This window comes from Bubalus bubalis, chromosome 9 (genome assembly GCF_019923935.1).
Source record: "Bubalus bubalis isolate 160015118507 breed Murrah chromosome 9, NDDB_SH_1, whole genome shotgun sequence".
Taxonomy (NCBI): domain Eukaryota; kingdom Metazoa; phylum Chordata; class Mammalia; order Artiodactyla; family Bovidae; genus Bubalus; species Bubalus bubalis.
Genome location: NC_059165.1, coordinates 67,349,526 through 67,363,525, shown reverse-complemented (window position 1 = coordinate 67,363,525; position 14,000 = coordinate 67,349,526). Strand labels below are relative to the sequence as shown.

General features: G+C 60.8%; 1 protein-coding gene across 5 annotated transcripts; it reads left to right on the top strand.

Annotated features, from left to right (window-relative positions):
* The first annotated feature begins 9,036 nt into the window (after nt 1-9,036).
* On the top strand, nt 9,037-13,881 carry LOC102407612 (cold inducible RNA binding protein). Of its 5 annotated transcripts, none has more exons than XM_025292779.2 (9): nt 9,037-9,192; nt 10,285-10,393; nt 10,480-10,586; nt 10,680-10,818; nt 10,895-10,976; nt 11,061-11,128; nt 12,662-12,776; nt 13,382-13,515; nt 13,673-13,881. In XM_025292779.2, exons 2-9 carry the CDS (start codon nt 10,291-10,293, stop codon nt 13,864-13,866), a joined length of 942 nt encoding a protein of 313 aa, XP_025148564.1. In that variant the 5' UTR covers nt 9,037-9,192; nt 10,285-10,290; the 3' UTR covers nt 13,867-13,881. The 5 variants fall into 5 exon arrangements, with proteins under 5 accessions (XP_025148564.1, XP_006050569.1, XP_006050575.1 ...); XM_006050507.3 differs by having other exon boundaries at nt 13,670-13,881; XM_006050513.3 differs by lacking the exons at nt 12,662-12,776; nt 13,673-13,881 and having other exon boundaries at nt 13,382-13,521.
* The last annotated feature ends 119 nt before the right edge of the window (nt 13,882-14,000 follow it).

The following is a 14,000-nucleotide window of genomic DNA, read 5'->3' as shown; positions in this document are numbered from 1 at the left end:
CGTCCGGCCTGCTCGCCTGGAGGGTAGAGTAGTTACTGGGGGCTTCTGAGTATGAGAGAGGGTGGTCTTTCCCAGGAGGGCCACCAGGTCAGATGCTGGGGTAGCCCACCACCCCGGAGAGTGGAAGGGCTGCGGGGAGAGGGGTGCGTCCCATAACAGTTCCCACAACCCCTCCCCGCCCTGGGGTGAGGGTGGGCAGGAAGCTGTCTGGCAAGGGAGGGAGGGGCTGGCCACTTCCCGGTACCCAAGGCCGGAAGTCCTGCAGGGTGTGGGCACGGGGCTGCCCGAGGGCTGTGTGCCCTGGGTGGGGCCTCAGTTCTAAGTGGGCTGCAGGCGAGCCCAGAGACTCAGTCTCCAGGGAGACCTGGCCACACTCGAGGCCACGGGTTCCCCAGTCACAGAAAGAGGGAAGTAGTTACATCCGCCCGCCCACGCATGGGGGGGGGGGGGCAGCCTGAGGACCCCTGGCCCAAGCTCCACCCCTAGTGGGGTGGTGCCAGGCCTCCAGGACACCCATCGCGCCCAGAGTCCAGCCAGGGCCTAGGGCAGGTACTCAAGGCCCTTCAGTTTTGGCTCCACCCTTACCCTTAATGGACTCCTTTCGGCTTGCCAGGCCTTGCATTCCAGCTCCCCCCAGCCCTGACCATTGCGATCAAGCTTCCAGGCCTTTGCTCGGGTTGTGCCCTACCCAGGAACACTCCCAGCTCCCCAGCTCTGGCTGGGAACTTCCCTAGTCTGCGTCTTCCACCACTGCCCACCTGGGGCTCCCTGAGGGCCGGGCCAGGTGGCAAGTCCCACCTTCATCCACTTTGGGGTTGGACAGAGACACACCATAATATACTGAAGGTCGTTTTACATGTATTTCCTCATTTAGCACAGTCACCTAAGAGAACTAATTATCCTCCCACTTGGCAGATGAGAAAACCCAGGCTCAAAGAGAAATACCATTTGGTCCAGAGCGCTGGCGGTGTTTGTTAAATTAGTGACCACCGTCCCTAGGCTCATTTCCTGTAGCCAAGACCCAGCCCTCCTAAGCCCCAGTTCCAGGAGCCCCACCCAGGGGGAAGGGAACAGGTGCAGTCCAGGAGTGTCCTGGGAGTACTTGCTAAGGCCCTTCTGCCCCTCCTGCTACCCAGTCACCCCCAAATCATTGCACAACCAGGCCGGGAAGGTAGTATGCCCGGGTCCGCCTTATCCCTTCAAATCTTAAGGTTAAAAGCGCAAACTTCCCTTCTGGTTCGGAGAACCACAAGGTGGAGGTGAGAATGGGACAGTTAAGGTCGAAAACCCTGCCCACGCAGCCGGACCCCCGGAGGTTAGGGCTGTGAACCAGATGGCCACTGCAGGGCTGGGTGGAGGATAAGGAAGGAGGGTGTAGATCAAGGCACCTGCTGAATCACAGGAGTTGTGTATGCACAGTGCAGGGCGGGGGGCACTTGGTCTACTGCTGGGTACTCTTCAGGGCGCTGTCTGGCGCCTAGCCCTGGGGTCCGAGGGTCACAGCCCTACCCGGGAGTCCTAGAACCCCACCCCGGGTTGGGGCTGTGGCCCTTGGTCCCTTCCTGCTGTGCGGGCCTGAAACGCACACGCCTGTGAGGGGGGCGAGGAGAAAGAGGTGCCCAGCCGAAGGGGTGCAGCGACCTGAGAGGCGGCGGGTCAGGCCACGTGGGCGTGGGCAGCACAGAAAGGTAAATTGAGGCCCAGTGTAGGCAGGGGCTGCGGAATCACAGGAGGCGGGGACGGCCCTGCACCAACCAACCCCTCCTCCCAGGGAGGAAAAAGTTGAATGGGAGGGGGCGGCCCCCGGAAGCCCGCAGGGATGGAAACGCGGCTTCCATGGCAACGCGCCGCGAACCGGGCCTGACGTCACTGTGAGGCGGGTGCCCCTCCCGCCCCCGTCCTAGCGTTGAGAGGCTCAGGCCCCGCCTACTCTTGGGACGCCTCATTGGCGGCCACCTCATCGCTGGTCTGCTCGCACCAATAGCCGCGCGGGATTGCTGCCCGGAGGCGGGACTGAGGCGTGGCCAGGCCGAGTGCGCAGGCGCGGCGCGGGGGCGTGCGGCCCCCCCTCCCCCCCCCGGCCCAACCTCCTTTTCCCACTGGCCGCACGTCCGCAATTTGGGGGCGGGAGGCGCGCCAAGGGGTCTGACGACCGATGCAGCTTTGAGACGGAAGAGGGGGCGTACCTGAGGGTGCCGCACGTGGACCCCCGCACGGGCGCGATCGCGTGCACCCGCCTTTCAAGCCCGGCCATTGTCTGTTGTCTCTTCCCCACGACCCTGTGTGCACGAGCTCCGGGCTAGGGGAGCGCAGGGCGGGGAGCAGGAGAAGGGCAGTTGGACTGAGGCTCTGCCAAAAGAATAGGAGTTTGCCAACTACAGGAAGAGGGAAATGGTGCCCCATGTTGGGGGCACGGCGTGCGCAGATGTCTGAAGACGTGAATGCGGGTGCATTTGGGAAACATCTGAAAGTCAGTTTGGGGGACCTAAAACAAAAGGCGACGGCAAGGACCCAACAGGAATGATTCCTCAAATCTGGCTTGGGGGCGATGAGATGGGGACCCCAAGGAGGAGGAGCAGGTGGAAGGAGCAGAGGCCGGAACATCCCAGGAGGTGTCTGGTCTGGACGCTCTGCTTAGACAAGCCTGGGAAGGGACAGATGAGGCATGGTCTGAAGGGGGCCTTTGGTTCACAGTGCGATGTCTTCAAGGGGGCTGCAGGGAGTTTGGAGGTTGGGGACTCAGGAGGGGTCATGGCGGCAGGAAGGCCTCGTCGCTGCCTGGCTATGCCTCAGTTTTGCTGTGACCAGTAGTCCCCTCAGAGAAGGCAGCGATCAGTATGAACAGGGTGGCCTTTGCCAGGTCGGGATGATGTGAGCCAAAACCTCTGGTCCGAGGTTACCCCTGGGGCTAGCTGGGGCGGACAGAGAGCCCCAACACTTAGATGGGGGTTGGCACTGGAGGTGTGGACAGGTGTGGCTGCCAAGGTGTGGAGTCCAGACAGAGGCCTGGATCCAGGTGCTGGCTCACAGATGGGCCGTGCTTCTGGGGTGATGAGGCAGCTGTAGGCGGGCAAGAGAAGGTCACTGGGGTCACGCCTTTTTGTTCAATTCCAGAGTCCCCTGCCCGTGGCCAAATGGGTAACTGGGGCTAGCTGCACGGTTTTGAAATGCCAAAGGACGCGGCATTGGGGTGGCTTGGGAGGAAGGCTGGGAGAAGCCAGGTCCCTAGGGAGGTGAGGGTGCGTGGTGCCCCGCTGGGGCCAGCGCCAGCACCCCCAGCACCGGGCGTGTGCCCCAGCACAGCCACCCCCGCCCAGGCCTGGCGGGAACGCCCTCCTCTCCAGGCACCTTGGGAATGGGAGTTGCCAAGCTACAGCCAAGGGTGCTAGGACTCAACTCAGGAGTCTCCCCTCCAGCCCCACCCACGGCCGCCCCCACCGGGCAGGGCAGAGGACAGGGAGCCTCCGGTGTCACTCGGGACCCGTGAGCCGCCCAGTTCGCAGGTGTGGGCGGGGCCGCTGTCACCTGGGGCCCTTTCCCGACTGGAGATGGCCCCCAGCCCTGGCCTGCTGCCTCGTTTCCCCTCACCCACGTATGCCCCTCCCCCTTCTCCCTTTGAGTTCTCCTTTCCTGTGTCTTCCTGTTTCCCTTTCTTTCCGTCTTTCTTGGTTTCTGGGTCTGTCCGTATTTCTGTCGGAGTCACCATCTCTAGGCTGTCTCCCTCTATTTTCGTCCAGTCTCGGCCTCACCGGCTCCTCCTCCCGACCCCTCCCCCGCTTCTTCCCCCTCTTGGGGGGCCCCTCCCTCACCCCCGGCGTACATTCCAGCCTCCGCCCCCGCCTCGCCGCCCCTCCCTGGAGCCAGCTGCTGCAGTGGTGGGTTCCCGAGATGCTGCGGGTAGGCTTGAGCTGAAGTCAGAGGTCGGGAGCCGGCGGGGGCTGGAGAGGGCACCCCCTAACTCCTCTGGAATGTGGGCTGGTCCGGCCCCACGGGGTCGGGGGAAGGAGGTCGCACGCCCGCAGGCGGAGACGGCTGGCTACATCTGCCCTGCGCATGGCCCACACCCCGAACGCTACCCACGGGCCTCGCAGAGAATCAACCCAACCCCGGACGCCCACGCAGGGCCCCTTACTGTCACCAGACCCAGACCAGCCCGCCTCCCCGTCCCACACGCGCGCTGCACCCGCTCTGCAGTCCACGGAGAGGCTCATCTCGCCTGCAGCACAGGGACCCCCATACGCAACGCCCCCCACAGTCCCAAACCCGCCCCAACCTACACTTCTGGGTACCACAACCTCAGTCAACTGTGTGACCCTCTTAGAACCCGCTCTCACCCAGGGCCAAGACCTCCCTGACAAAAACCGCAGCATTGAAGGTCACATCAGGCAGCCCAAACTCTGACCCTCAGAGACGCTGCTCAGCGGAGGCAGCACTGAAAGCCGGGGCGCCCCAGCCACAGACACTGCCTACGCGCCCTTCCTCCTGCAGGCCCAGCAGAGCAAAGCGGCCACTGGGGTGGGCAGATGCAGGAGCATAGGTGCACCCTCAGAAAAAGTGGAGCTTCCTCCTGCACGGCGGACCATTCCCTGAGCAGCCTAAGACCCAGAGGAAGAAGAGAAAAACGGCCCTAGGAGCCACTCCAGGGCGAGGCCTGGTTGCCTCGCTATGACCCTTGCTGACCCGGGGAAGTGCTGCTGCTGCACCCATTCTCAGCTGAGGCACCCCAGACGCTGCCTGCCCTCACAGCTGGGCACCCAGGCAGTCGCTGACCCTTGAAGGAGGGACAAGGATGGGCAGCAGGCAGGACAAGTCCTGTGGGCACCTGTGTCTGCCAGCTTGGGTGTGGGGGTGGGGATGTGGAGGCTGCTATGTACGTCTGCCTGGACACACAGGTCACAGAGGTGTCTTTCCTGAGCCCTTGGCAGCTGCCCCAGGAGGGCGGGCTCTCTCCCTGGTTGCCACTCCCAATGTTGCCGTGGAAACTCAACAGCCCCAGTCAGGGGTCCTTTGGCCCCTCTGCCTGTCTGCAGTGAGCCTGTATATAGGACCAAGGTCAAGGGAGTCGACTGGGCTTCAGTGGGACAGCTCCTCCTGCCTCTGCAGTGGGGCTGTGGACCTCACAGTCCTGCCCCAGTCTCAGAAACCCAGGGGGTTGTCTCCCCAGCATCCCTACCCAGGGAAGCTTTGGGGTTTCCATGAGCATGCAGTGGCTGCACCGGGCCTGCATTTCACACACACTTGATATGTCTCATGCATGAATGCATGTATTGGTGTGGGCCTCCAGGTGTCCCCTGGGTCCCTTCACAGTCTGCCTGCAGTTGGTGGGGGTTGTAGTCACTAGCATGGTCCAGGAGCTGCCTGACCTTTGTATTCCTGGGACGAGGGACTGGGGCAGGAGCAGAAGAGAGGCAGCCATCACATTCCTGGGCCATGTGTCAAAGGGAGCTCCACCCAGGTGCCCGCCACGAACCCCTCCACCAGGAAGCCCCCTCCTAGGAACAGGAGGGAAACAGAAGCCAGGCTGCAGTCAGCTGACTCTCCTGTACTCATCGTGGGCAGCCACCTGGGCTTCCTAGGGATCTCACATGTGCCCCCTACGCATGCAGGTGGGAAATGAGGGGCAGTTAACCTCTTCTTCCGGGCTTCTGGCCTTCTTCCTGTCACCCTCCTCTGCCCTAGAGGCCCTGGTTGCTGCTGACACAGCACACGGCTTGTGCCCACCCCAGGGTCATGAGTCAAGACACACCACCAGCCATGGGCACATATGATCTGGGAGTTTTGGTCCCCTGAGTCACGCACACCCAGCCCTTCTGGGCTGATTCCACATCCTGGTTTTGCACATACTTTGGGGTCCGTGCACAACCCTGTTCTTGCACATAGAAAATGACCATGCAAACATGTTTCCATGTGTGCACACGCATGCACACACCTCCATGCCACTTTGTAAATACACATACACGTGAGTTCTGTGCACACACTTCCACACCTATGTGCACGGGCACACAGCGCCACTTTCATGCTCACACAGGCATGGTCCTCAGATCCTGTTTCTCCATCTCTGCACCCACGGGTACCCTGCCCAGAGGCACACATGTGCACCACACCTGGCAACATACATTCATCCAGTCCCCACTTCTCCATCCCTGGCTCTGGGCCCCGGGGATCTGGGCCAGGCTGGCGGGCTGGAGTTTCTGCCCGGACCGTCCCACTTCCGCGCCCCCGCCGGGCGGCCGCCAGCCAGGTGCACCGGCTCGGCCCCCGCCTGGTCGGCCGGGAGGGGGCGGTAATTACGCGGCCCCGGGGTCTCTCACTCTCCACGCGCCTTTCATCCCGGCCACGCCCGACCGGAGCCCAGACGCTCATTACCGCCTCCCGCCCGGTCATTAGCTGGGGTCGGGGGAGGACCCGGCGTCCGGCGAGCCCGACCCAGCGGGGAGGCCTGGGGGTTCGGTGCGGGAGTGCATCGGCCACGCCCCCGCCTTCGTGGCAACGCGAGTGGGTGAGGTGCCCTGCCCGGAGGAAGCCGGTGGTCTTCGCCGGGCGCCTGTGGAGGTGCGTCTTGTGAGTACGCAGAAGTAGACCTTCGGCCTAATCCCTGTCCCGCCGGGCAGGCGGCAAGCCGCGCATTTCGGCCACGAATAGCAGCTTCGCCCCCGCCCAAGGCTATTTTAAGCCCCCTCCCCCGACCACCCCAAGCGCTCGGGCGGAGAAGTGGGGGGGCCTGAGGGCGGGACGGGAACCCCACCCCCCAACGCCAGTGCTCCTGGCGATCGGCTGGACCGCGAGGCGGGCCCGGGAGCCCGGGGCCAGGCTGACAACGAGGCCGCAGCGCCCCCTTGTGTCCTCGGGGAGAACGTGGAGCAGGGCCGAGGCAGGAAGGAAGGTGGTCCTAGCCCCCTGCGACCACCCTCCCCACCCCACCCTCCCCACCCCGCCGCTCACGGGAACAAACAGTCCTTGTAACACACTGAGTCACAGGGACACGCCGGCAACCAGGTACGGATACAGGAATCACACCTGAGACGCAAGCACACACTTCCCACACTGTGCCCGGGGCAGGCGCACCTGAGGACAGGTATCCACAGGTATAGGTCCACACTGCGATGGGAACCCGGGACAGTCGTGGGTACTTACTCAGCCCTGTACCAAGCAACAGCCTCGTAGTAAGTACACGCTGAATAACTGCTGGTAGAAAAATGAATGAACCAAGGTACTTCATAAAACCAGGAGAAGGCAGATTAGGAACCACAGAAGAGTGGGGGCGGGGGGCAAAGAGTGATGAGGGTCCCCTGTGATTCTGGGGCCCCCGTCGCCTGGGCTGGGGCCAGGAGCCGCCGACCTGACTTTGCTGGGGGAGCAGATAAGAACGCCGGTGGAGGCGGGGATTACTCTCTGGCTGGGCATGCCTGGCCCTCCGGCCCCACCATGGGCGCGGCGGGAGGGGGAGCTGAGCGATGAGTCCCTCTGCTCCTTTTAATAACCGCCCTGCGTGAGTGGCTGATGCAGCAGCTCCTGACGCTGCTGCTGACAGTTGTATGGTGGGGGCTGTGGTGTGGGGGACGAGGTGCAGAGAGACGGCTGCCAGGAGTCATGAACTACTGCCTGAGCCTGGGAGGTGTCTCAGCGACCTTGTCACAGGAGACAGTGTCCATGCCTCCGTCCCTACTGCGTCAGCTAGACCAACCTGAGTGTGGGACCGAGTGTGGGGCTTGGGGAGGACTGGAGCTTGCCTGGTATGTGTGTGAGGTCTCTCTTCTCAGATTCCCTCCTTTTTTTTTTTTTAACCTCAATTTGGGGCATATGGGATCCTAGTTCTCAGACCAGGGATTGAACCTGCACTCCTTGCATAATAAGTGGGGAGTCCTAACCACTGGACCAGCAAGGAAGTCCCTCAAATCCCTCTTTTAGCAGAATGTCTGCCTTTGAAGACCGTCTGGAGCCCAGGAATATTACCAGAGGTCTGGGGAGGCAGGGGTCTGCACTAGCTTCTTGCACCCCATGGAAGAGTCCAGGGCCACAGAAGGTACTGTGAGCCAAGGCCTGGGCAGGGGGAAAGGGGTGACCTCAAGAGGAGAAACTGGGAACAGCCTTGGGGGTGAATATCTCTTCAATAGCAGAGGTCTTGGGACCCCCCAGACAGGATAAAGATTCATGGGGAGGAGCCAAGTGGCACGCCCCTGGCATAGGCAGTGAGTGGGTTCTAGGTGCTTTGAGGAAAGGGGAGGGGGCTAGAGCACACAGTGAAGTTGGGGGCTGAGCTGAATGTTGGGGTGCAGTGGAGACTCCAGGGCTGGGCACAGAGCCCAGTTCTGTGGGTTTGAGAGCCCAAGTCAAGGTCAGCCGGCAAGCTAGAGCTGGGATGCACAAAAATGTCTGGCCGGCTGACTGTGGGGTATGGGTGCCACCTACCAGACCTGGTGAAGTCAGGGTTGGTGTGGGAATTAGGTGTGGATGCAGTCTGGAATTTGTAAAGAAACAAAGTTGGGAAGCTGGAAGAGAATACTGGGGTCCACATAAATGGAGTTGTCTCAGTGTTAGGGTTTGGGCGGGCTTGGGGGCTGACCACATGAAGTTGTGTATTCAGGAGAGTTGAGGTTCTAGGACTTCCGGGTTGTCCGTTAGGTTGGCAAGTTTATAAGGACTGATGCCAGGATTCAGATGAAGGTGGGGTGTCTGAGAACTGGATCCCGGCTGGTTCTGGGGACCTAAGTGAGGTTGGTTAGTCGGTAATTGCTGGAGCACCGCAAAACTAGGGGTTTCAGCCACCCCAAGAAGGTTCCCAGGCAATGCTCTGGCAGCATCCGTCAGAGCCCCTTTGTTCTCCGCCACAGGCCAGGGGGCGGACATGCGGAAGTAGGTCCGCTCCGCCCCGCCGCGAGCCTGCCCCGCCCCCCACTCACGGACTGGGGGCTACGGACCCGGCGCGTCCCTGTGCACAGCGCCCACGCGCGGGAGGGGGCGGGACGGCTACAGGCCCGGCCCCCCAGCTCATGAATATGAGGCACAGCTACGGTCTCCAGGGCCTGGGATTGGCCGGTGCAGCGCGGGGAGGAGAGCTCAGGGGCGGGGCCTGGGGGCGACGTATATAAGGCCAGGCGCACAGCGCCCCCCTTCTCACTCGCGCGTTAGGAGGCTCGGGTCGTTTTGCTGTCCTGTCTTCCCGCCTGCGCCAGGGACCTGCCCAACTCAGTGGTGAGGGCCCTGGCGGCACCGGCTCCACGGGCCCGGGGCGGCGGGCGGCCTGCGGCTAGATGGACGAGGCGGGGCGGCAGCGGCACGCCCTTGGGCGGGGGCGGTGCCAGGGCGGGCACCCCCTGGTGGGTTGGAGGCGGGTGGAGTCCGCCCTGCCAGCGGCGAGGGGCAGCGTAGACTGGGTAGAGTCGTGGCCGGACGGCATTCCCTGTGGGCCAGGCCTGTCGCGAGCGTGACATCTCCGTAAAATGGCGGCCGCGAGCGCGAGACTGCGCCTATCGAAATGGCGGGAGCGCCGATGCCCGGATGGTGTGGCGCAGGACGCGCGCGGGGGCGCATGCGTATGTTGGGCGTGGCCGGGCCAGGGCTCCTCCCCGCTTTCCTATTGGTGTTCTGCAAGGGCAACACAGCCCCGGTGCTACCCACGGCTTAAGTTTGGGTCCTAGTTTCGAGGCTGCAGGTCGCCTTCTGGCCTGTTTCTGGCCCCTCAGCGGAAGCCTGTGTCCCATAAAGGGTCAATCTAAGCACCGCCCCACAATCCCGCCCTGCGTTGGCATCCCAGCGCAGAAACCCCCGCGCCCCCTGCCACTCCCTGCCCAGTACCCTCCAGTGGACCGAGCACTTTGCCATGATGGTCTAGTTAGGACTTAATCCTCCGGTGTTTGCAAAGTGCGGAAGCCAGGGTGCACTCGGCCCGTGGCAATGGTGGTCGATGCCCTCTTTAAGGGTCCAGTGTTAAACCTCCTGTGAGGCTGTTACCAGGCTGGAGTTTTGGGGCCCCATGGTCAAGTAGCACTGAGGAGCGAGGCAGAACCGTGGTGTGGACCCAGCCCTCGGAGCTCCAAGTATTGACTGAGAGAGGTGGATTTGCCCCACGTACAGAGTAGAGGCAAGGGGCCCGAAGTGATAAAGGAATTAAGGGTTTGTTTGAGATGAAGTACTGGGTGTGGGCTTGGGACGGTTAAAGGGCAGCAAAATAATTTCTCACGGTTTCCCCCATGAGCATATGTTACTTGTATAAAGTAAAATAGGGAGGGGTGAGTTTGGAAGCCCCTGCCCGACCTCAGAGTATTTCAATGGTGTTTGCCTCAGGCCACCATGGCATCAGATGAGGGCAAGCTTTTCGTCGGAGGGCTGAGTTTTGACACCAATGAGCAGTCACTGGAGCAGGTCTTCTCAAAGTATGGACAGATCTCTGAAGGTGAGACTGGTGCCAGAGGAGGTGGCTGAGCAGGGCTGCATACAGGGAGGGCGGGTGCCTGACCTCAGACCTCTTCTACTGCACAGTGGTGGTCGTGAAAGACAGGGAGACCCAGCGATCCAGGGGCTTTGGGTTTGTCACCTTTGAAAACATCGACGATGCCAAGGACGCCATGATGGCTATGAATGGGAAGGTGAGGGGTGGCCACTTTGGGGTCCGGAGGGTCTGGGCTGCAGACCTAGGGCGGGAGGTGCAGAGGCTTATCGTGTTCACTCTTGGTCTCCAGTCTGTGGATGGGCGGCAGATCCGGGTGGACCAGGCAGGCAAGTCATCTGATAACCGATCCCGTGGATACCGCGGTGGCTCTGCTGGAGGCCGGGGCTTCTTCCGTGGGGGCCGGGGCCGGGGCCGTGGTTTCTCCAGAGGTGAGTGCCACCTGTGGGGAGGAGGTGGGGGGCATTGCTGCAGGAGCTCACACTTTTCCTCCTGTGCCCTCTGTAGGAGGTGGGGACCGTGGCTATGGGGGGAGCAGGTTCGAGTCCAGGAGTGGGGGCTATGGAGGCTCCAGAGACTACTACAGCAGGTGGGGGCAGCGGTCCTGCAGAGGGTGGGGGCTGGTGGAAACCCCCTGAGGTGCCCTTCATGCCCATCTATGTTCTTCGTGCAGCCGGAGTCAGGGTGGCGGGTACGACCGGAGCTCTGGCGGGTCCTACAGAGATAGCTACGACAGTTATGGTAAGTGGCACTCCAAGGGCTGGTGGTGGGAGTTCAGTGCGCCTCAGAGCGCTCTGCCAGCCTCGATCAGAGCTGGTTACTCTGCTGACCCTGTAAGGGACAAGACTGTCCTCTCATGTCTCGGTGCCAGCAGCCACTTCTGACCAAGGAGAAAAGGGAGATCCAGGGTCTCCGAGCAGAGTGGGCAGGCAGCGTCCGTGCGTGTGGGCCACCGCCACCCTCGGCTGTGGGGGGGTTGGTTGCTCCTGAGGCTGCAGGGCTGGGCCCCGAGGGCCGGGCCAGGCGTGGACTGCTGCCTCTTGCCGTCTGCTTCTGCGCCTTTACACTGTGCCTGCTTCTTGTTCTCAGCTACACACAACGAGTAAAAATCCTTCCTGATCGAGATCGTCCTTCCAATGGCTGTGTGTTTAAGGATTTGGGGAGCGCCGCTGCATCGTTAGTGTGTAGTGACCACGCCTCCTTGTGCCCACTTCTGTAGTCTTGTTGGTTCTGATCTTGTCAAACACAGCCTGACTGCTTCTGACCCCCAGATGGCCTCACTGCTGCCCTTTGCTTTTTAAGGAAGTGCTTTCTGTTGTTAAGGGTTTTTAAATCGTTTGGAAACGCACTTCTGGTTTTACTTTTAACCTTTTTACCACTAGCCAAGAGATTTTTTAGAAAATAACTGGGGGTTGTGAGGGTTTTGTTTTTGTTTTTGGTTGTGTTGCTATTTTCGTTTCTTTTCAGCGGGGTCAACCCCGTGAGGTTGCTCTTTTTTGAGGTTGAACGAACTCTGGATCCGCTCTCTTTGTCGGAAGCTGAGCAAGCTGTGGCTTTTTTCCAACTTGGTGTAACATTTCTGAGTGTAGCGTGGTCAGACTGTGCAGGAGGCAGTGGAGGTGCCCGGGCTGCCCGCCTGTCCTGGGCGACCCACAGTCCCCAAGAGGTTCTTGACAATGTGTGTTTATATTGTCCTTTTTTACTGGAAGTCATACACATATGCCATCACTGTTGTATTTGAAGTGGTTGAGGAATCCTTGTATGCCGTTTTCTTTGGCTTCACGAAGCTGATTAAAAGACTGTCTGAATGAACCTCGCTCTGAGCATCTCCCTTTGATCGCACCACACGCGTCCTGCTGCCAGCTTGAAGCAGGCAGAGTAGAGCAGAGCTGGCAGCTAGAGGACTAGGGCTGCCATCCTGCCTGCAGCTCCCAGGGCTAGAGGAGGAAGGTAGAGCCAGTGATGCTGGCTGGGCCCCTGTGACCACTGACTGCCCCCACCCAGTTAGGCGAGCAGGTGGGTGATGGGAGCGGGCTCTCGGACTGCAGGGCAGCCCCGGGATTCTTCTGGCCATGGCAGCTGGAGGGCTTGATGGGCGGGCAGCCTAGCAGGGACAGTGGACATGGGGGCGCCCAACGCTGACCCTGAGCCCCTTAATCTAGAATCAGGCCAGAGAGCGAGCGGATGCAGACAGTGTCCCTGGGTGACCACAGACTGACTGGCTCATTAGCTAGCTCTACTGTTGCTTTACAAGTTCTGAGCATTCTCTGCTAGCCTATGGAAGCTGCAGCCCCTCGGAGGACAGAAGTGTTGTGCGCCCAACAGAACCCTCTGAGACGCAAGCCGCTCCCTGGGCTAGCTCATATGTGGAGATAGTCCTGTCACCGAGGTAACTCCTTTTGCTCGTCCGCATTCCTCTTCTCTCGGGCGCTCATATGAAAGCCATATTACCCGGGGAATGTTCCTTTGACTTTTTTGTTTTTCTATTTTTTTTCCTTTTTTTTTTTTTTTTAAAATAAAAACGAGGTGGAACCAAAGGCAGGCCCCGGCCATTTGCCCTTCCCCACCTGCAGCCAGGTGAGCAGCCTGGGAAGTTGAGTTTCACCAGTAGGTTCCACCCGCTAGTAGGATTGGAGACCACCAAACGCCCTGCCTTTTGGAATTTTTTGTTCATCAATTGACTGTCTTTTCCAGACCTCTTTAAGTCACACTCCTAACTAGTTCTCTATGGTGTCTGCTGCTGCCATGACATTTTTCCCAGAGCTTGTGCCGTTTTCTAAGCAGCTCTGTCCCAAATAGGTGGCTGGCTCTGCTTAAGAGTGGAAGGTAGCCTGGCCCACCTGAAAGGCTCAGGCCTGCCCATGGTGGGGCCTCAGGTTGGCCCCAATGACTAGCTTGAGACCCTCCCAGGAGCTGTGGATTGTTCTGGGGGGAGGCAGGGAGGGGAGCTCAGCTCTGCCAGGGGTAAGGGCTAACATTCGTTTGCTTTGGCAGGTTGAATGGAAGTCAGTGTGACCCGGAGGAAGTGTGGCCTGAGAACAGTGTTGACCTGGGGTCCCTGTCCCAGGAGGGACTCTACCCAGGATCGAGCCAGAGGCACGGATGCCTGCCCTCGCAGCCCGTCGCCTGTAAGTGCTTCCTGGGGCGGGAGGCATGTGGCCCTTTGGCCCAGGCCCTTGCAGTGGGTTCTCCCCTCCTGGCAGCGTGATCCACTGGGGACAGCATCTTCGCTTCTTGCCGGAGTAGCCCTTGTGCTCCCCCCAATCCCTCCTGTCTTTCCAGCAGATGTTTTACTGGCAAGGTTGGGGCACGGGGTTCAAGGTGCTCCAGGAGGACAGGCCTGTGGTGCTGGCATGGCGGTGTGTCCTCACCGGCGATGTGACAAGAAAGCGTGGAAGTCACGTTTGAATAAAGGGATGGTGTGTCCACCCACAAATCTTGAGTCTCGTTTGGGGTGTGGTGTGGAGGGCGGACACTGATCCTGCAGGGGTGGTCCAGATGGAAGGGGCGGGGTGGAGAGTCCACTGGAGAAAACCCTTTTCGGCCTCCGTTCTGGGCATGAGCTGGAATCAAACCAGGAAGACCAGCTTGGCAGCTCATTGCCTTCTTGGGC